General features: G+C 41.9%; 1 protein-coding gene across 1 annotated transcript in view; it reads right to left on the bottom strand.

Annotated features, from left to right (window-relative positions):
- LARS1 (leucyl-tRNA synthetase 1) overlaps nucleotides 1-21,640 on the bottom strand; it is a 41,686-nt gene that overhangs the window by 5,199 nt on the left and 14,847 nt on the right. Inside the window, exons 11-30 of the mRNA XM_075601036.1 lie at nucleotides 21,278-21,365; nucleotides 21,080-21,156; nucleotides 20,589-20,642; nucleotides 18,861-19,001; nucleotides 14,721-14,798; nucleotides 13,212-13,297; nucleotides 12,602-12,667; nucleotides 12,440-12,522; nucleotides 12,069-12,207; nucleotides 11,657-11,869; nucleotides 11,199-11,256; nucleotides 10,283-10,346; nucleotides 8,238-8,421; nucleotides 7,389-7,479; nucleotides 5,541-5,681; nucleotides 3,032-3,172; nucleotides 2,726-2,836; nucleotides 2,287-2,397; nucleotides 1,370-1,474; nucleotides 286-381 (exon numbers count right to left, since the gene is read on the bottom strand). Of these exons, the coding sequence (XP_075457151.1) occupies nucleotides 286-381; nucleotides 1,370-1,474; nucleotides 2,287-2,397; nucleotides 2,726-2,836; nucleotides 3,032-3,172; nucleotides 5,541-5,681; nucleotides 7,389-7,479; nucleotides 8,238-8,421; nucleotides 10,283-10,346; nucleotides 11,199-11,256; nucleotides 11,657-11,869; nucleotides 12,069-12,207; nucleotides 12,440-12,522; nucleotides 12,602-12,667; nucleotides 13,212-13,297; nucleotides 14,721-14,798; nucleotides 18,861-19,001; nucleotides 20,589-20,642; nucleotides 21,080-21,156; nucleotides 21,278-21,365 (2,127 nt within the window). The remainder of the gene's footprint in view (nucleotides 1-285; nucleotides 382-1,369; nucleotides 1,475-2,286; nucleotides 2,398-2,725; nucleotides 2,837-3,031; nucleotides 3,173-5,540; nucleotides 5,682-7,388; nucleotides 7,480-8,237; nucleotides 8,422-10,282; nucleotides 10,347-11,198; nucleotides 11,257-11,656; nucleotides 11,870-12,068; nucleotides 12,208-12,439; nucleotides 12,523-12,601; nucleotides 12,668-13,211; nucleotides 13,298-14,720; nucleotides 14,799-18,860; nucleotides 19,002-20,588; nucleotides 20,643-21,079; nucleotides 21,157-21,277; nucleotides 21,366-21,640) is intronic.

Here is a 21,640-nt window from a genome sequence, read left to right as displayed (position 1 = left end):
AGGGGGGTATTGTGTGTTTGATGTGGAGGGGGGTATTATGTGTTTGATGTGGAGGGGGGTATTGTGTGGGTGAGGGGGAGAGATGGGGTATGAGAGATAGATGGGGAGTATCGTAAAGATTGATAGTGAGGGGTTCTGGGGGAGATATGAGGATGATGATGATGAGAGGTGCTGGAGGAGAGATGATGATGATGATTTAACCCGTGCGGCCCAATTTTTTTTCCTTGGAGCAGTTCGGCTTTTCTCGCTTTACGAGTTGGGCAGGCCTGCTTTAAGTGCACACACCTCAGTTCTAAAGACAGAAAGTGGTTTCCCAGGACAGCACTCTTCCTTGATTTTCTCCTCGGCGTCTGAAGCAAACTTCACTTCTATCTGATCCAACTGGGGAAAGAAATAAAGGACATGCACAAAGAGGTATTGACATCTTTCGAAATCACCTTAATCCTTTTAGTGCTGATGGGGCTACAACAGATTGCTGGCTAAATAGTTAAGACACTGTTGCACCAACAGCGTTTTAGACATGAGGATTATTTAAGGTAGTATCTCAGTTTTGCTTATATACCACGAATACAAAAAAAAAAAGCATCGAAAAAAAATATCCAAAAAAAAAAGTAATGGATGTAATGAATGATACTCAAACTCCTGCTGCAAAGCAGTTTTTAAGACATGGTCTGAAATTAGTTGTCAGAATTCATAGCCTATACTTATCCCTCTTGCCAGCAATTCCTCCTCTCCCTTTTCATTGTGCTTGCACACTTGTCACATACAGTAGGCATCATCAATCATTCTGCACACCGCTACAGTCCGTGTTCATTTCTGGTTAATTCACTTAAACATTGCCCTGTCTCTTAACAAAAGAGCCGAGCTGCAGCAGTGATTGAAGTAAAAAAAATGTGGATGCAATGTGAAGAGTGAACGCTGACGCGTCCTAAAACTAGGACAAGCGGCAGGAAGGAATTTACACAAAAGGTAATGCAATTTCATTTTGCTCAAGATGAAAATGTAAGGTGTATGGGGATATACGAGATGTAAACACATTTATCGCCATGTGAAATATCCAATTAACCTCTTCTCTTTAGGAACCGTATGACATGGTTGCAGGCTCGTTCACTAAGTGTTTCCTGTTAGCACACGGACATGCGGATAATGGCGGCCTTCTGGGAAGCCCTGAATAAATTGCTGCCTGCACACTGTTTGTGGTGATGCCGCTGCCTCTACTGCAATATATATTCAAGTGCATAAAAATAATGCAGAAACAGGGGGAAGGTAGAAGGATTTTCTTATCAAGACCAACAGTTACTTTTGCAGCTTATATAAGAGTAGTTCCTGCTTTCCACAATGTTTTGTTCAGTGTGGCTCAAAAGCTAACCTCCAAAGTGTTGGTCAGGTAGACAATATTGTCCATAAGGACGGCCAGCTCATCAAATTCCAGCTCCAGGTCCAGAACCCGGGGGCCTTTCTTTTCTAGATTTTCCTGTTGGAATAAGAAGGGAGTAAACTTCCGGGTTGATGCATGAAAGAGACTGAAATACCAAATATACCCAAGGCAAACTATTGTGTTGAACATCATGGTATACCAACGCAAATGCAAACTGTTCACTTACCGGCAGCCCCACTTGATAAGTGTCACCAATGTCTAGACTCTAGAACAACGTAACAACCTCTGATGTTCCATAACAAGTGCCTGTTCCAAAGGTAGAGACACGTCTACATTCTGGATGGAACAATGGCGACTGCAAACGGAACATGCACATTACATTCCTTTTCAAATTAATGGGGTTCAGCTCTAGAGACCCACAGACAGACAGACACAGACAGACACAGACAGACACAGACAGACACAGACAGACACAGACAGACACACTAAGTAAAAAGCTTGCTCTAATGGCTGTCTCTTTTCAAATAAGGATTGGCAAAGTGTATGGTCAGAGTCGCTATGAGAGATACAGCCACTTGGCCCATAATTCTGTTTTCCACAGAGTTCCTTTACATCAGGCGTGGGCAACTCCAGTCCTCGAATGCCACCAATAGGCCAGGTATACAGGATATCCTGACCTGTTGGTGGCCCTTGAAGACTGGGGTTGGCCACTACTGCCTGACACTTATTTTAGTGTAAATCCTGCACTGCTTTTTTCTTTTAAACCGTGAATTGCTTTATAGGTCACGTTCCACGCTGCTTGCAATGTAAGACGTTTAGATTTGAGGAAAATAGCGTTACAACAGGCATACATTTTTTAACAAATCGTAATCAATATCCCATTTCACCAGCCCCCTACACAAGCTTACCTTAATCATGGCAACAAATGGCATGACCCGCTTCATGTATTTCTTCAGCTCAGGAAAGCTATTTAGCTCGTTTGCTATAACCTTCTTATCTGGCAGCTGTCCAGCATTGGCCTAATGGACACATTCAGTAAAACATAATTATCAGCCTCGGACTGCAGTAAGTAAAAAAGAAATACAAATAAAAAAACATCCCAGAGCATGGGAAAGAGGGAATGTAGAGGTTTGGACTTGCACTAATATTGGTTAAGATGCAAATAAAAAGAGCAGCAGAATTTAGGATACATTTACTTGTAAACTACATCTATTAATGCAATCAAACAAATCAGTCCCTAATAGGAATACAATTCTGGTCAGCAAAACACTCAGTAGTTACTATGTAGTGTTCTGCAGACAGTCAGGTGTCCTTGATCAACAGGATGAGAAATAAGGTGTGCTTTACCTGATAATGCTTGCGTAGTGTCAGTAAGGTCGTGTGCTGCCATGGAGGGTAATTCTTGGCCACATATATGGTGCAGTGTGAAGGCTTCTGGGGTGGCTGCTTGTCTACTTTCTGAAATCAATAGATGCAGGATATGATTGCATCTTAATATATAAAGCCTCTTATTCACTTAACCAGTACATTGCTGAAGGAGGCATGTCGCACACAGCTTTACAATCATTAGACGCCTCTAGTAAGTAATGTGCGTACAAAAAGTCTCCAGAAATACTGCAGACACTCTTCCCACCCACCGCTCCCATTTCCTACCTTCCCCTTAGCTGGCGCCATGTAGTTCTTGAGACGAAGACGAAGGTCATGGGCAGTTTCTGTCAGATACTGGGACGAGCGGATCAGCACCTCATCCACAGAGCCTGCTACCGGCCATGAGGACTTCATGATTGAGTGAGACTGTAATAAGCACAGGGAGGAAATCCGTAAGGCCATGTTACGTTACAAGAAAACGACATCATGCCTACTCTGTGTTCTACACCACCCATACTCCGTCTCCATTGGCCACGTCGCGTCTCCTCTCACTGACTTCACTGGAAGGCTTAATCTCTTCTCACCCATGCCTCTTCAGAATCCCTCCTCCACTCATAATACTCTACTTGAGATGCTGTGCAGCTATATTTCAGTTGCTTTGGAAGACATACGTTCCCGTTCATTTGAATGGATCCTAAATCCTCCTGAGCAAGAGGAACAAAAAATGCAAAAACAGCGCACTGCCCAGGGAGCCAGGTGGTAGAAAAATATGAAAGATTTTATCGTCTAAAAAACAACAACGAGGTGAAGTGTCTCCTACGCGTTTCGCACTACCAAGTGCTTTATCAAAGAGCTCCTTGAGGCACTTCACCTCCTTGTGATGTTTTTTTAGACAAGAAAATCTTTCATAGTTTTCTACCACCTGGCTCCCTGGGCAGTGCGCTGCTTTTGCGTTTTTGTTGCCGTTTGGATTTCTACTAGCGGCTGGACACGCCATCAAGAATCTAGGTGACTCTAGGAGTGGGCAAGATCTTTCCGATATAAATCACCTATTATTCAGGATCTACTACGAATTTGGTGAGTTTTTGACCTATGTTACATATATATATATATTTTTTCCAATGAGTCTGCAGCAAAGTGATTATATCGTCTTTGGACTGTGATCTTCAGGAAAATTGAGAAGTGTCTTGCTTATGTTACTCACCTTTATACTATACTCACTCCACATATGAGTTGTACCTTAAAGATTAATTTATTGAAAAGGATTCACATATTCCAGAACCTTTGGAGCACCCACTACTTCTATATCTTGAGCAAGAGGAAGACTGCTTCACATCATTATGCGCGAGAGCTCACATACTAGCAAATTGTTTGCGGGTAATGAAACACTGCCGATTCCCTTTCTATTGGTGTTCAGAGAAGGTGATACGAAGCATTAGCCAATACAGTTAAAGAACAGCTGCAGTAATGCTTTCCAGCCTCTTATTCTAGTTGGAATATAATCTTTAAAGCGTGTGTACTAGTACTGCTTTATATTGCAGCATATACAGCTTCAGACGGAAGATCAGACATGTTAAACGCTGCAATATTCTTTTTTTTTGTGGGGGGGGGTGATGGCTACGGTCTCAACAGTTGCCACCATTGAAAATCCTCTAAGTGCTGCTTCGTAATAAAGCCATAATCACTGCAATTTTTGTAATCACGATTGCATTTTTTTCAAGTTTGGTACGGACTTGAGATGAAAGCAGTATAGGCTGAATTATACTCCATGGTATTTGTGTATCTCGGAGGCTTCGACAAGTATATAAAGATAACAAGCATGTCTCGAATTGTACAACCAATTCACAATAGCACAGAAGTAGGTGCACAGCGGAGTGCTCTCACATCCAGCACATGCTGGTAAGCGATGGCTGTACCATAACCAATTAAGGCACAAATTACAGGCATTTGCTGCCATCGGAAGCAGTGTTATGAAAGTATCTTAAAATACTGCCTCATTCATACTCCTTTCTAAAGAATCGGATCTACATTTACATTCAAGCTTGCCTGCATAACACTTATGTGTGGGGCTGCAATTGAAGAGACTATGCTTTTCAAATCTTTTGAAATACAGGGGAAAAATTATTCTTGCTGGAAAATTGACAGGAACATCTGAAGATCACATGCATTAGTGCTTTTTTGTATACTGTATGTTATTTTACCAGAAATAGATTTGAAGTAAAACGACTAGGTATGTGGCCATTTAACTACTTCCCAGAGAAGTGTGCACTGTACAACTGTGTAGCTAAAAACATTAAAGCAGCAATCCAACCTACTGTGTTTTTTCCCCGATATTGATTTGTTTCTTGGTTACCCAATTTGAACTATGGTGTTACCTGGAGCTGAACCCCACTATTTTTAGCTTTGGACCCCTTGCCCCCAGTACCAAAGACACTTAATCTGGTTTATTTGCCAGTGTTTCCATTCCCACTAATAAATCTCAAAATGGCCTCCAAATCCTGCGGGTCTTGTGAGCCAATAGGAAGCCGCAACATCAGACGGATGTCATTCCAGCTACGTATTGGATGACAGCGGGTGCTATCTTTGAATGTCCTGGAAGGAACACCAACAATTGAACCAGTAAACTGGTACTCAGATACAATTAGGGTGGTTCAGCTCCGGAGGACCATCAGGTTCTAATTCTGTCAAATAAACAGAATGAAAATTAGGCGGGTTTGCAGCTTTAAGGTTTTAATTATAGCATTGCTAATCTGATGCATCTGCACTGCATCATACTATCTGGGTGTCGACATACCTTCCCCAGTAATGACCACACATGCTCACACAAATGGGGGCAGATGGGAGCCAACAGGAGTGTCTGGGCTTCAATGAACTTGAACACCAAGTCTCTGTGCATGCCTTCGATGGCCAGCTCACGATACTTATCCTTGGCAGCCTGCAATGCGGAGAGGGTCAAAAGCATGATCAGAAATGTCGGTTTTGTAGACCGTAAGGTGCTCATAAATTAGGGTTCAGCAAATGTTTTAATCATATCTGAATTAGGCACAGATTTTATGCGTAAATATAACTATGCAAATCTTTTCTGGTGCTGAGAACTAAAGTTTGCAATGCAAAGGACAGGGTGACCGACATAATGCTGTGACAGCTAATCATACCAATTGTACTTCAACATAAGACATGGTATGACAGCCCGGTAAGGAAAATTATAGGAAGAGAAAGGAGAAAAAGGTAGAACAATCCAAGACATTTTAAAGTGGTTGTACCCCACTTTTTACTAGGTCTGAAACAGGGGGTCTCCAGAGCTCAACTGCATGAATTTCAGCTCCGGGGACCCCCTGCTTCCCGAGATACATACATCGGATGGGGGTGCTCTTAGCACCTGCTGGGCACAGAAAATGTTTCTTTAAAAGAGTCTGCGTCCCAATAGGAAGACGAGAGTCCATTACTTGCGTCTTCCAGTTGGCCGCGTGACGCGGGACCCTTAAAACAGGACTGAAATCCCGGCATAACCTTCCGATGTAAGTATCTAGGGGAGAAGAGGGTCTCCAGAGCTGAAATGAACGTAGTTCAGCTCCGGTGACAACCTGCTTCAAACTAGGGGGAATTATTTAAGGCAAATGTCCTTAAAGGTGCAGTTTGACTTTTAACTAGAGTGAACTAATGGCTATGGTAGGTAGAAACGAGTCTCCCGATATGAACTTAGGTCATTCCTGCAAGTCATTTTCCTTCTTTCCAGTTGCATTAACGACTGACTGGGAGAAGGGCGATTGTCTATCTTGTTTGGTTCACACCAACGACCATATTTCTAGATGCCAATTCCATGCATCAGAAACCATACGTTATGTGGGGTGGAAGGGCGGGTGTGGGGGGGGGGGGGGTGAGGAGAATAGTAATAGGTAGATGAGGAAAGTGAAATACCCGCTACAACTTTAGTTTACAATGTTTCTTTTAAAAATGTATTTAAAATGACAGTAACAGATGGAAAGTAAATAAATATTAGCAATATAACAGGCATACTTGGTAAACTTCCGTTAACTCGTAAAACTGATTTACATTTTTAACTTGTGACATTCTGTCTTCCAAGTTTGTTACTAAAAGAGCAAAAGGAATGTTAGGGGGAAAAAAAGGTGACAATTTGCATGTAGATACAAGCGTCCAGTCTGATCACAAAAGACATTACATAAAGATCATAAATACATTTGGTCTTTTTACCTGCTCAGACTATTGCTAATAAAACGGCTTGACTGTTCAGCAATGTTACTGTATTTGACAGCTCTACCACACATACGAAGTGTGCAGTCCCCACAGGCTCAGGAACCCACGATTATAGAATTTGTGTTTATAAATATTGCATTTACTATAGAGTTCCTGCTCAAATCAGACAGGTAAAGCCATTCTCTTAAAATGCAGGCAAAAGGAATTCTCTTACTGCATAAGATGTAGGTACAGTACCACTAGTCCCACAGACTTAAATAATCCTCTTCAAAAGGTGTACATGTGATCATGTGTGTATGTTTTCTGTTTTAAACGGTCAATAATGGGTTTGCAGAATAATTCAAAGATTATTTCTTTTGAAAACATTTATGTACAGCTCTCCTCAAAAAAAAACAAACATTGATGTGAATATGATCTAAGAACTCACCTGAAACTCAAAAAATCCATTTTTGAGAGCTTCCTTGAACATCATTTTTTCGTAGTTTTGCTCAGTCTTTTCAATTCCTGCATTAATCTCACTAAAAACAAAGAAAGTGGCTTACAGTGAGTTTATTGCAGAGGTCAGTTGGTTTTGTGAAAGTGACTTGTATGAGAAACACCGTTATTTTGCATATTAAAAGGGGGATATGCACACTATTATATGGATGATAATATTAAATATTGCAAGAACCGTGGGATCGCCATATAGCTTGCAATTCAGTTTTGAGGGATCCCCGTATTTTGCCACTTTGTACCTGATGCATTACCCATAGGTTCTAGTGTGTGGTTACCACTTATTAGTATATGAGAGTCACCTATAGAAATGATTTCCAGCTCTACTTTTTAGTACTTGGTAGCCCTATAGATGTACTGCCACAATTCCTATTTCCAACTTTTAGTATCTGCGACTCCGATAAAATCACGATTTCCAGCTACACCAGTAAAAAAAAAAATGATGTTTTACTATACATGAAAATGGACACATTTCTATGCCTAAATCATAAAAACTTTATTTTCATGTCCTTGGATGATTTTTGTTGATGTGTTTCGGTGCTTTTAAAAAAATTAAAAAAAAAAAATGTTTCTTTTGTACCGAGGACCAAATTCGGTGGTCACAAAAAATAGGGGTTATCATCATTCAAAATGTTATTGAGAAGCATGATGACAAAAAGCTTGGCACCAGAGCATATAGAGTGTGGAGCAACATAAGCTTTAAGTCTCCGCACTTAAGGATAGAGAAGCAATTAAACAATTGGTATAGGAAATGCTATAATCAAAAAGCTGTAAAGTACTGTACCTTGCAAAAACACGATCGTTGAAGGTGTTGGCAGGTCCGCTTCTCAGGCTATCAAAGTTGGCAAACATTTCCTTAACCCACTCCACCCAGGTGTACAAGCGCAAAATGCCAGCGTCAGCCATGGCTTCTACAAAGTTGGCATCTTCCACAGTGTCACCAGCATCAGCCAAAGCCAGGCGCATGCCTACAATAAAAGTGATAAGGCTACAACTCACTCAACAACACATGGAGTTAAGCTCTTTGCCAGTCCATTACATCTGTTCCACATCTGAGGAAATGAAGATCATTTATTAAATTATCCCAGGTGTTCAACCTGGTGCAATAGTTTTGCAGCCAAGAGACTTTGGTAAAATCTCCCCTGAGGTTTCGTCAATGGTAGGAACATATCCTCACATTCTTCATAATAGAGATAAAACACACCAATTATCACCATTTTCTCTGCTGCTACGAGAGTGTTTGTAGTTATTTAAGTAATAATCCCCAAAGAACAGGGCATTACTGGCTGAAAAAGAGTTGAAGGCCAGAGGCGAAGTCGAGGGACTTTTACACAGCCAGGGCATTATTAGCCAGTAATACCCTGTTCTGAGAGAATTACTACTATTATAGGCTAAATGTAGGCTTATTTATTCATTTTCATAAAAAAGATAGACACTTGTAGTCATATTGATTTTTATTAGCAGGATTGTCTACATTCTTTTGCTTTTACTGCAAGTTTATTAAAAGGAAATTGCACATACATAAAGCCCCCCTCTATATACAACACACAATGCAGCCCCCTCTCTATATACACACACTCTGCAGTACATGCTCCTCTACACCCCCCCCCAAAAAAAAATCCACACTGCAACCCTCCACCACACACACACACACACACACCTCTGCATCCCTCCTCCACCCACAAAACACACACTGAAGACACACAATGAAAAGACACACTGCAGCCCCCCCTCTACACACACACAGCAGACACACAAACCTTTCCCCTCACTCTCCTGTGCGGAGCTTTCTGCAAGCACGGTGGGGGAGGAGTTAGTGCCTTGCTGGTACCTCCTGTCCAATCACCTCCCTTGTCCAAGAGCTGATCTCACTCTTTGTGAATGAGAACTGAAAAACTTGGCAGGGTGCCAACAATTCCAGGCCATTACTGATTGGATAATGCCCGGAATTTTAACCAACCAGAGAGCAGGGATTAAAATAATGCCCGGAATGTAACCGCTTTAGCCTATAATTGACATTAAAGTATGGTCTAGTTTGATTAAGGAGAAGATTGCCGCTAATGAATTTAGATCCGTTGCTGGATGTTCGTATGGGAATGGTGGTAGCAACAGTAAAGCTTTAAAGCCGCAACAAATGGGCATAGGTTACTTCTTTTGGTGGTTCGTTAATCTTGGTCACCCGAGTCAGCCAATGTTATCGACTATAGATCCCTAGCTAAAGAAAAATCAGCACTGCTGGGCTGAAAAATACTTAGTTTTCCTAAGGAGGGATTTGCAGGAATCACACATGCAAATACACATACGAAGAACTACTGTTGGCAGAGAAACACATTTTCTACATCAAAAGCAAGAATGCAAAACTAGGCCTTATTTTTGCCTGTACATTAAAATTACCAGAGCTGACCTACAACTTACAATTTATTCCCAAGTCAAATATTTAAAACCTTACAATCCATTGCACACATACTAGGGTGATTATTGGGCTGTAACTAAACTTTTGAATTCTATCACCCAGATAGTGTCCACTTTATACCATCGGTGGAGTGTCACAGGGATGAAGGGGATTAACTCCTTCACTGTCAGTTGGACATACAACAAATTGCAAACTGACGTGATCAAAATGTATGCTGGTTAGGCAAAACTCAATAAACAAAGTTCTTATGTTCAAATGCTGTGTAAGTGTTCATTATTCTGCTCTGTCTCAAGAGGCCAAATTCAATTCTGTATCTTCTAAATTAAAAAGTAATATGCAACCTTATACACAGGCAACATTCAGCATCAATTTGATTATGCTATAAAAAAAATTGGGAAGGATATTGATAAACTCACCATCAGCTGAAAACTTGTCAACTGCCTCACTCAAGGTGAGAAAGTTGCCCGTAGACTTGGACATCTGACAGAAAATATAGAATTAAAGTTTATAATTAAATCCGATGCTCAGAGATCGAACATAGAACAACGAGTTACAAAAAAGCTTGTTTGCTACAAAAACAAAAAAACTTGTTAGAATCCTAACACCAGGAAACAAAAATAGGAAAGAAAATTAAATATGATGAGCGTGAAATAAGAAGGCCGAGACTGACCGAGGGAGACACTACAGGACCTCTTTCTAAAATACTATTTGTAGAGATTCTAAGGGAAGTACCACGGTCCAGTAACGTCACATAGGAACTGGCCTTTAAGGGGTATGTCATCCCAAAGTGTTGACCGCCTTTCAAGTTTTATTGTTTTTGCCCGATTTTAGTTTATCTTCTCCTTCCCTGTCAGTTCTAGCATTTAGCCCCGATTTGTTGCCGTTTTTTCATACTAATACTACATCTTTTCTCATGCTCACCTGCCTCTGCTACCTATTCATGTGGTGGATAGGTACTTTACGGTTTGTATCTTATAATGTACAGCTTGGTTGTCCTATATCATTAAGTGTTTGTTTTGACTACATTTTGCTGGATGTGTTGTACTTTTCACTATTATCATTTATAATCTTATGTGTTGGTAAATTAAATATTTTTCTTGTTCATTGCTCTTTTTGGTGCCCTATCTCTTGGAGTATATTTGTACCCGAGAGTTTATTCTTGTTTTGAGGGCTGAGGAAACCTGTGTGTTGTGTGTTAAATGTGATGTTACTCAGACAGCTGCAGTTGTGCTACACACACACACACAAACACTAATGAACAGAATTAGTACAGCTACGGCTGCTTAGTAAATGACCCAAGTACAACAGGAGGACACAAGAGATGTACAGTACCTTCTCCGAATTCAGCAGCAGATGTCCATTTGCCCTCACAGCTACTGGCCATTTGCCACTACATTGAATAGAAAAAAAAAACAGAACATTTTCATTAAAAAGTGCAGTGCTAACGGGTTCCTTCCACAAAGATAGTGCCACGATTCCAAAGTCACCATCTCCAAATTACATAGCATTCTGGAAGGGCTTATGCATGGAGCACTGAAGTTACGCAATCAAAGTTTCTTGAATAAGGCCTTAAATTCTATTTTCTTGCTTCAAAACACTTCTTTTCCTAACACTTCTTTTCCTAACACTTCCCTCATGTAATGAATGTCCCAGAGAAAAGGTGTGCAAGGGGACACAAAAACATTGATATAGTTTATGTAGCTAAACCCAATGCAGAAGCCCTGCACTTATCCTGCATGGTTAGTATCTGTTTGTTGCTATAGGAGACAGTTGCCTTTAGCAGTACTCACCTGTCTTCAGGCCACATGGCTACATGGTTGTAGAGGTAGTAGGACAAGTGATTTGGCACAAGATCTTTGCCAGATACTCGCAGGTCAACAGGGTACCAGAATTCAAACTCTTGCTTTAGTTTATCCAGCGTTTCCTTGCTGATGGGAGTCTTGGGCAATGGTGCGTTCTTGAAGAATATGTAATCCCAGACCTCTTTGGTCATTTGCTCTGGCCTGAGTATGAAAGGAGCATTGATTTAACCCAATCAGCTTGATGCAATTAACACAAACATACTGACAGCACTTTACTAGAGAAATTCAGTATCCTCATTGTGGCTTATTCTCTGTGAACATATAAAGACCACCAACAAGAAAATAGGGAAAGTGTCTGAAGTGTCCTCTTCATAACAGAGAATAACCAAAGCAAGCTTACCTTATACCCAATGGAGATCTCCCTTGACCACTTAGGTCTCCCCCTTGGAGCAGGTGGGAAACACAATAATAAGCCATGTATATGGTGGAATCAGAGAGAGACTCAATTAGCCACTGTTCATCCCAAGGCAAACGAGTACCTGAAAAAAAATTGCCAGTGACTATTAAAGTTAATAGCAGACGTAACAATGTATACAGTATATTAATTATAACTATGAAACCTTGAGCATGCCCATTAACACGGTGTTTATAAAATGTATACGTTTACATTCAGCACCAAGAGGCTGTCTGATGGGTATAGTTTTGCAAGCAGCCTGTGTCCTGACCATAAGGAGGGAAATCAAATTAGAGTTCTGCGACAAGGTCACATACCCAAACCATACGTCCTTGAGCAGGCATGTTCTTGTAGCCACCCAAGACTTGCTTCAAAATTTCTCCGGGTCTCTTCACAGAATCTTTGGGGAAATAATCCAGTTATTGTCTGACCATAAAGCGATCTACTAGTGTGTACCGAGCAAACACCGATTAACTCACGTTTCCAGGTTCTTCAAGCATTCTATAGTCTGCTTCTTCCAGTTGACCTCACCATAGTCCAAGTACCTAATGATAGCAGTGAAGTTAAACATTAAACAATATTAATATGCCATGGTAAATAGATCAACAGAAAACACCTTGCTGTCTAGTTTTAAGCAAATGCCAAGCTTACACTATCTAACTTAGAGATACAGTATATACTGTAGGAATGGCCATTTAAAGTAGCAATCCTGCCCTACATTAACTACATATCATACTGGGTTCTCCTCAGTCATACTATCCATAGGGGGAATTCTAAGCCATGCTATTGCCATATCTGTTCACACCATCTTTGTCGGGGCTTTTGGTGAATGCCTTTCTTTTCCAATCTACATCAATCAACACATTCTGAGCAACTCATCTACAAGTTGAATAGTAAACATGACTGAAGCTTAACAAAAATATGTATATCCCAATATTAATATTGGGGAGAAAAACGTTTTCCAATGCTGTTTTGGTTCAACAATTGATCCACATCAAACAGAAACATGTAGAAATAAAAGATGGCAGATGAGGAACACTTGGCCCTCCTGGTTTGCCCATAATCATGAATTGACTCTGATAAACTCACCACTGATCACAATGTGCCACCACACACTCATCAGCAGAACGCGAAATAACTTGCTTTTCAGGCTCCATGTAAATCACAGCTTCTCCCTGGAAACAGTATGGAAAGACATTGCATGTCAGACATGCTATTTGACGGTGTTCTGCACAGATGTGTACGTTTACAAGATACAAAAAAACTAAAAGGATCTACGGGTCTTGAAACATTAAGCTACTCTCCTTTATTAATGAAGGCATTATTGCAATTGGGGAGAAAGCAGCTACACAGAAAATAACATGCAAACAATGGTTAACACAATGGCTAACACAGGCACGCACACTAAATAGAACAAAGAGGTTTCTGCGCATAAGACATTAAAAAATAGGAGAATATGGGAGGTGAGGTATTGAGATGTGTTATTTGCCCTACTTCAGTTAATCTGTAAAGCATGTGGCTGTTACCACTTGCTTAAAGAAGCATATGAATAGCACTGAGAACATTCTGAACACATGATACATAAAGCTTGGCCCCCTGCAGACGCACTTACCAGAACTCCCTCCTACTGTCTCTGTACGTTCTCCCTACCTACCAATTAGATTGTAAGCTCCTCGGGGCAGGGACTCCTCTTCTTTAATGTTATGTTTGTCTAAATCACTTATTCCCATGATCTGTTATTTATATTATCTGTTATTTATTCGATTACCACATGTATTACTACTGTGAAGCGCTATGTACATTAATGGCGCTATATAAATAAAGACATACAATACAATACAATACAACATGGGCAGCAGGGAGATAGGTCAAAGCTCACAAAATAACGCAGAATACATTGTTGACATCTCCTTCAAAAGGCAATAGAGTTCAAACTATTATGGCTTGGACAATACGCAAGACACGCAAATGTCATGTTTGTTTTTCCCAGGAGCCTCATGCACTGGCTAATTTTGACTGGACAAACAGCAGTAAATGTCCAATGTTTCTTTTCTTCAACCTAACAAGCAGCAAAACCACCAACGAACCAGTCAGTATGACTGGTCCAAATTGAAGGATCAGTTGCTATGCAAATCAATGTCAAGATACCAGTGCCCGAGATGTCTAAAGGCCGTTAAACAAATGCAGAAACTGAATGAATAGTTAGCATACATTGACGTTTAATTATACATTGCTTTTATTGTAAAACTTTACAGGTGCCAACAACCGCATTTACACTCATTTGTAGTATCGGTTAGAGACTAAGGCTGCGCTTATAGTGCCGGAGACGGCGACGTCACGGCAAAACAAATGCATTGCCGTCGCGTGCGCTTATAGTAAGCGCAACGCGACGGATTGGTCGCGATTGCTGGAAGTCATCTCTATTTGATTTTCCAGCGACCGTCGCCAGCACTATAAGCGTAGACTTCGGCTGAAGCAAAGGGGAAATTGTATTTAACCTTCGAAAAAATTAGCTATAGATATTAAAGTGCCCAAAGTGTACGGGTAACATGGCAGCACATACAGTAACTGGCTTCAGGACTACAAGGACAAACATACCCTATCAACCATTTTCTTCTGTATGGGTTTTTTAACATCCTGGACTTTCTGGCCTTCGTATCCAGGCACTAACATGATCTGTGAAGACAAGCAAAAGTAGTTTTACATCTGACCTTAATTCATGCATTTTGACATTTTTTTACGAAATATTAAAGTCTTGAAATTAATTTTCCCGAACAGATGACAAAATGGAAATCCAAAGTTAAATGTAAAATCAATGAAATCATAACAAACATGCATAACTAAGCCAGCAGAGACTAAGATTGGTTCTGGTCTTGTAAAAATCAAGAGATAAGTATGAACCTCTGAAACACTGCGCTAAGAGTGCACACACTGGTGTCTCAAACACCATACAAGCACATGTCCTGTATGCTTGTCCATACAGTACATTACACCTCACAACATGAAACACATTAACACTCACAAGGAAGGCCCTACGTTCCAAAGATCTATAGCTAAATTATAGTGTTACATGCGCTCGTCCTCGCCTGCCAATTGCAACCTCTACTCCTTCTGGTGTCAACCCCTCCAACCTCCCCTGCCACCCTCCCTCTCTTCCTTTCTCCTGTGCCCTTTGGAATGCTCGCTCCCTTTCTAACAAGTTCCTCTCTGTGCATGACTTATTTCTCTCTCACTCCCTGCTTCTCTTTGCTATAACTGAGACCTAGCTCACTCAGTCTGACTCTGCTCTGGAAGCTGCCCTCTCCTATGGTGGCCTTTCCTTCTCCCACACTCCGTGCACTGATGGCAGGGGTGGAGGCGTGGGGCTCCTGCTCTCCTCTCTCTGTCGAAGAACCCTTCCTATTCCTCCCTCTCTTGCTTTTCCCTCCTTTGAGGCTCACACTGTCCAGATTTTCTCTCCTCTCCCTGTCCATGTGGCGGTCATCTATCGCCCACCTACCTCTACTCATCCCCCCTCTGCCTTTCTCTCTCACATTGAATCCAGGCTCTCTTTCTTCCTCTCCTCAGACTCCCCTGTTCTTCTCCTTGGGGACTTCAATTGCCACATTGATGACCCCTCTCTCCCTCTTGGGCTTCCCGCTTTCTTTCTCTAACCTCTTCTTTTGGCCTTCAACAGTGGACTGCAGCCAGCACCCACAAGGATGGCCACTACTTAGACCTGGTTTTCACTAAGAACTTCTCTCTCTCCGATTTCTCCATTACCCCTTTTCCTCTCTCTGACCATCATCTCATTCTCTCTATCTCGCTTCTCCCCTTCTCCACCTCCATCTACCCCCCGGTTCTGCAGAAACCTGCGCTCTATTCACTTACCTGACTTTGAGTCCACTTTACGCTCCTCCCTCTCCTCTCTCAGCTCTGCTACAGACCCCGACAACCTGTTCAGGAACTACAACTCTTTCTTGTCCTCGTCTCATGATCTCTTGATCCTCGTCTCTTGATCTACATGCCCCGCTTTCTCTCTGCCGCACTCGCCCTTCTAACCCTAGACCCTGGCTAAATTCCCACACACGCATGCTGCGTTCCTACACTCGTTCCTGGAGGAAGTCTCACACTCTCGCAGACTTCCTTCACTACAAATTTATGCTATCCTGTTTCAACTCTGCCCTCTCAAGCTAAACAAGCCTACTTTTCTGCACTAATCAACATGCACAAGTCTAACCCACGCCGACTGTTCTCTGTCTTTGATACTCTACTCAAACCACCCTCAGCTGCCTCTCCTTCCTCCATCTCCGCTCAGGACTTTGCTGACTATTTTAAGGAAAAGGTGGAATCCATACGGCAGAACATCCCCTCTGTTTCTTCCTCCCATCCTACACCTCTTCCTAACTCTCCTCCTGCCTTCCTTGACTCTTTTTCCACTGTCTCAGAGGAGGATGTGTCGCTGTTGATCGCCTCTTCTCCCTCTACCACTTGCCCTCTTGACCCCATTCCCTCCCATCTCCTAAAACCTCTAGCTCCTACTATAATCCCTACGCTCACACACATTTTTAACTCCTCCCTCTGCTCTGGAACCTTTCCATCCTCCTTCAAACATGCAACCGTCATGCCATTACTCAAAAACAGCAAGCTTGACCCTACCTGTATTTCTAACTATCGACCTGTCTCCCTCCTGCCTTTTGCCTCTAAACTCCTTGAACGTCTTGTATTCTCTCACTTGCTCCATTTTCTCAACACCTATTCTCTCCTAGACCCTCTACAATCTGGCTTCCGCACTGCTCACTCCACGGAAACAGCCCTCACTAAAATAACTGACGACCTCCATGCTGCCAAAGACAGAGGTCATTACACTCTGCTCATATTACTCGACCTCTCTGCAGCATTTGACACCGAAGACCACCCTCTTCTCCTTCATATTCGGAACAAAGCTCTATCCTGGATCTCATCCTACCTCTCCCATCGTACTTTCAGTGTCTCTCCTCCTCTATTGATATCTCTGTGGGGGTACCCCAGGGCTCTGTCCTGGGACCTCTTCTCTTTTCTCTGTACACACTCTCTGTAGGTGACCTAATAACATCTTTTGGGTTTAAATATCACCTCTATGCTGTCGACACACAAATATACTTTTCAACACCCGACCTTACACCTGCTGTACAAACCAAAGTTTCTGAATGTCTCTCTGCTATATCATCCTGGATGGCCCTCCGCCGCCTTAAACTCAACAAAGCTAAAACAGAGCTCCTCATACTTCCTCTCAAACCTGGCCCTACTACGTCCTTCCACATTACTGTTGGAACTACGATCATTCACCCAGTAGCCCAAGCTCGACTCCTCTCTCACATTCGCCCCTCACATTCAAAACATCTCTAAAACTTGTTGCTTTTTCCTCCGCAATATAACAAAGATACGCCCGTTCCTCTGTTGCTCGACTGCTAAAACTCTGACTCAGGCCCTCATTCTCTCCCGTCTTGATTACGGTAACCTCCTGCTGTCCGGCCTTCCTGCCTCTCACCTGTCTCCCCTACAATCTATCCTAAATGCTGCTGCCAGAATCACTCTACTCTTTCCTAGATCTGTCTCAGCATCTCCCCTCACGAAATCCCTCTCCTGGCCTCCGATCAAATCCCGCATCTCACACTCCATTCTTCTCCTCACTTTTAAAGCTTTACACTCTTCTGCCCCTCCTTACATCTCATCCCTAATTTCTCGTTATGCACCCTCCCGACTCTTGCGTTCTGCTCAAGGATGTCTTCTTTCTACCCCTTTGTATCGAAAGCCCTCTCCCGCCTTAAACCTTTTTCATGACTGCCCCACACCTCTGGAATGCCCTTCCCCTCAGTACCCGACTAGCACCTTCTCTATCCACCTTTAAGACCCACCTTAAGACACACTTGCTTAAAGAAGCATATGAATAGCACAGTGGATATTCTGAACACATGATACATAAAGCTTGGCCCCCTGCAGACGCACTTACCAGAACTCCCTCCTACTGTCTCTGTACGTTCTCCCTACCTACCAATTAGACTGTAAGCTCCTCGGGGCAGGGACTCCTCTTCCTTAATGTTACGTTTATGTCTAAAGCACTTATTCCCATGATCTGTTATTTATATTATCTGTTATTTGTTTGATTACCACATGTATTACTACTGTGAAGCGCTATGAACATTAATGGCGCTATATAAATAAAGACATACAATACAATACAATAGTGTTATCAACACAATAAAAGTAATTATGACTTTCACAGTCTAAGGCAGGGGTGCGCGAGAATTAATTTATTTATTTGGGGGGGGTGAATGCGGCGGTTACAGTGGTCCCGCACTCGTCCCCAAATCATTTAAATTAAATGCCGACGAGCGCGCGAGGCCTCTGTAACTCACTTACCTGCTCTGACTGTTTTGGGCGACGCAGCATCAAATTACGCCGTGGAGTCACATGACATCACATGACCCTGCGGCTTCATTTGACACCGGATACGAGGTAGGGCGGGCGCGAGCACTGGGGCTGAACTGGCAGGGGGGCGCAGGGCCAAAAGGTTTGCGCACCCTTGGTCTAAGGCATATAAACATAGCAAAAAACATAACTAATAGCCAAAAAGCACCAATAAATGCACACAAATCACCGATCCCAATCAAAAGATAACATACAGCAGAATCACCTGTGTAAGATTTTCCAAGTGTCATTCATTAGGGTGAAAACCTAACGATGACCGTGAATACCTTACATCCCACAGGTACTTACACCCTCGTAGAATCCTTTAAGGTAGACTTTTTCCTTGGCTTCGGCTAATTTTTCACGGTCGTTCTGGCTCTGGATTTTTAGCTCATCACAGACCATTGGGGCAGAGAGGTTTCCATAGCCTGGAATGTCAATGATTGGTACCTGAAAAAGGAATCACAAGCTATAAATGCTCAAGATTAACAGCAATGAGGTAAGAGGAGCGCTATGCTTATGCCATAGACACACAATGAAATACCCAGATCAGCACCGTATTGCAAAAGATCCCAGTTATTTCTGTAGGTTTGATTACCTCAATACTAGTTCCTTAACCCTTGCTATGGGATGCTGATTAACTACTTAACACTCACTGAAGTTGCTGCATGGGATGCTTTAATTGATTACAAGGATACAATTATAACCTTTGAAGCAAGGGTTCCTATCGACTTCTATATTTTGATTACCTCAATATACCATGTGTTGTTTCTTTCCCATTTCTTTTTTTTTATGTCAAAGTTTTTATTGTTTTACATAGGTAGAGTTACAACTTACAACTCAGATCATAGCCTAAGTTCATTACATATATCTTAATGTTCTTCAATACACTTCTCAATGACAAATTTTCATATCAATCTACTCTTTTCCTCTACCTTATATACTGTATTGGACTGGGTAATGTTTGTCCATTTGGTTTTTTTTTCATTTCCTTGTTAGTCTTGTTTTGTGAAATAGGAAAGATAAAGATTAGGGATAGATAAGAGGGGGAGCTTAGAATATGGGAGAGCGGGGGGAGGAAGGGAGCGGGGGGGGGGAGGAAGGGATGGGGGGGAGGAAGGAAGGGATGGGGGGGAGGAAGGAAGGCGGAATGGATGGGGGGGAGGAAGGAAGGCAGCAACCAATCTGGGGCTAGGACCAAGGAGACCAACTCCCTGCCTGCAGGCGAGTCTGTCTTCCTATTTTCTTTATTTTCTTACTGGAGTTACAGTCTAGAGCGGGGACTAGACATACCAAATCTTGTGATATTCATCTAATTTTTGGTTTAATTGAGCCGAGAGTTGTTCCATTATTTTAACTTCATACATTCTTAATTACGGTCTGTCTCGATGGTGCCTTCATATTCTTCCATACCGCTGCTATTGAGCATCGAGCTGCTGCACGCACGAAGGATATCAGCTTTCTCGTTTCTTTCCCATTTCTAACTTTCTATAGCCCCCCCATATTTTCTATCCCCCATTAATCCCAGTCAACAGAGAACACTGCAAAGGCTCGTGGTTTGCACATTCCCAATGAATATCAATAGAATTAGATTTCCTTTCACGGTCTGCAATAAAAGACAGGATGCAATTCTAGCTCTTACAACATACACTAAAGGAACAGAAGGAGAAGTATAAAAGGATTTTATTTTTTTTAAATTACTTCAAGGTACTTCCTATATTCACTACTAAAGCGAGGGTAGGGAATACAAATACATCTCAAAAACAGCTATTCCCGTCTTCTAATCATGGCCAACTGAAATTCTGGATTAAGGGCCCTTTTTAAACCCCCTTACTCCACTGGAACCAAGCTACATTAGCAGCAAATTAAAAAATACTTGAAGTTTTCTTTGTTTGGGTTTGATTAAGCAACACCTGAACCAGCTATTAAATGTAGGTGTACAACTTCAATTCTAATATTACCAGCATGCATTGACTTTCCCTTATATTACTACACCTGCAACACGAGACAAATAACAGAACAAAAACATTTACTCACAGGCTCAAAAGGCAAAACCATGTCATCCTTTATTCCATACTTCATCCTCAGTGCCTGGTGGGAAAAGACAACGATGCCAGCAGAATTATTAAGGATATGCATCAATGAATCCTCTCCCAGTCACCTAAAAGTCCTCCCCCCCCCTTTCTCCAGGAGAAAGAAAATATAGTTTCCCAAATGCCGACAAATCCGTGTCACACTGGAAATCATAGTGGTCCCATTCGTATTTTTTTTTTCTTTTAGGTGGTCAAAAGCACACACTTACAAGCAGAAACCTCTGCAATATGCCAGGAAAGCAATAAAAAGGGGACATTACCACTGTAGGAAAAAAAAAACCTTGTTTAACGGCTATAAAAAAAAAAAGGTATGTAGTGTAAAATGAAGTTGAACTGCAACGTAAGATCTCCTGTGCATTACACAATATCTCACGGGTGATCATCCACTCCCAGAGCATCTCTGGTAATCTCTTTAGAAACGTTTATCGAACTAACCGGTTTCTTCTTCAAGTCTCTCAAGGCGGCTATGTCATCTGGAGCATCAGAGGGGACGCTGGTAACCACTCCAGTGCCTTGAAAAGAAGAAGCAGAACAGGCCGTTAGTTTGCATTGACAATTACAGAAAAGGGGAAAGACAAACGAGGATGTGATCATTGCATTGAGAAGCAGGCACCATCATGCGAGAAGTCTTACCTTTATCTTCTTTAATGGTGAGCATCGGCAGGGCATAGATCACTTTGTAGGAGGTTAAAGGGGCGGACAAGGCAGCACCCAGAAGGTCCTAGAGTGCGAAACAGATATATGAAATATAGAAAGTATGGAGGATAGGCAGCACTCACAAAATAAGTAGAATAATATGTGGTAGGTGCACGGGAAAGAGAAGTAACCCCAAGCCCTCCCAAATCTAGTGCAAAGAATACGGATGTACTGTATAACATTATTAAAAGAGCAAAATAATTTACTACATACTTTCCTAGAAATTGTATGACCTGATTTATTTTTATTTTTTTCGCACACATACCATTAACTGCACCGATATGTTCAAAACCGTCTGCC

Source organism: Ascaphus truei, chromosome 5 (genome assembly GCF_040206685.1).
Source record: "Ascaphus truei isolate aAscTru1 chromosome 5, aAscTru1.hap1, whole genome shotgun sequence".
NCBI classification, from domain to species: domain Eukaryota; kingdom Metazoa; phylum Chordata; class Amphibia; order Anura; family Ascaphidae; genus Ascaphus; species Ascaphus truei.
This window is presented reverse-complemented; position numbering and strand designations above follow the sequence as displayed.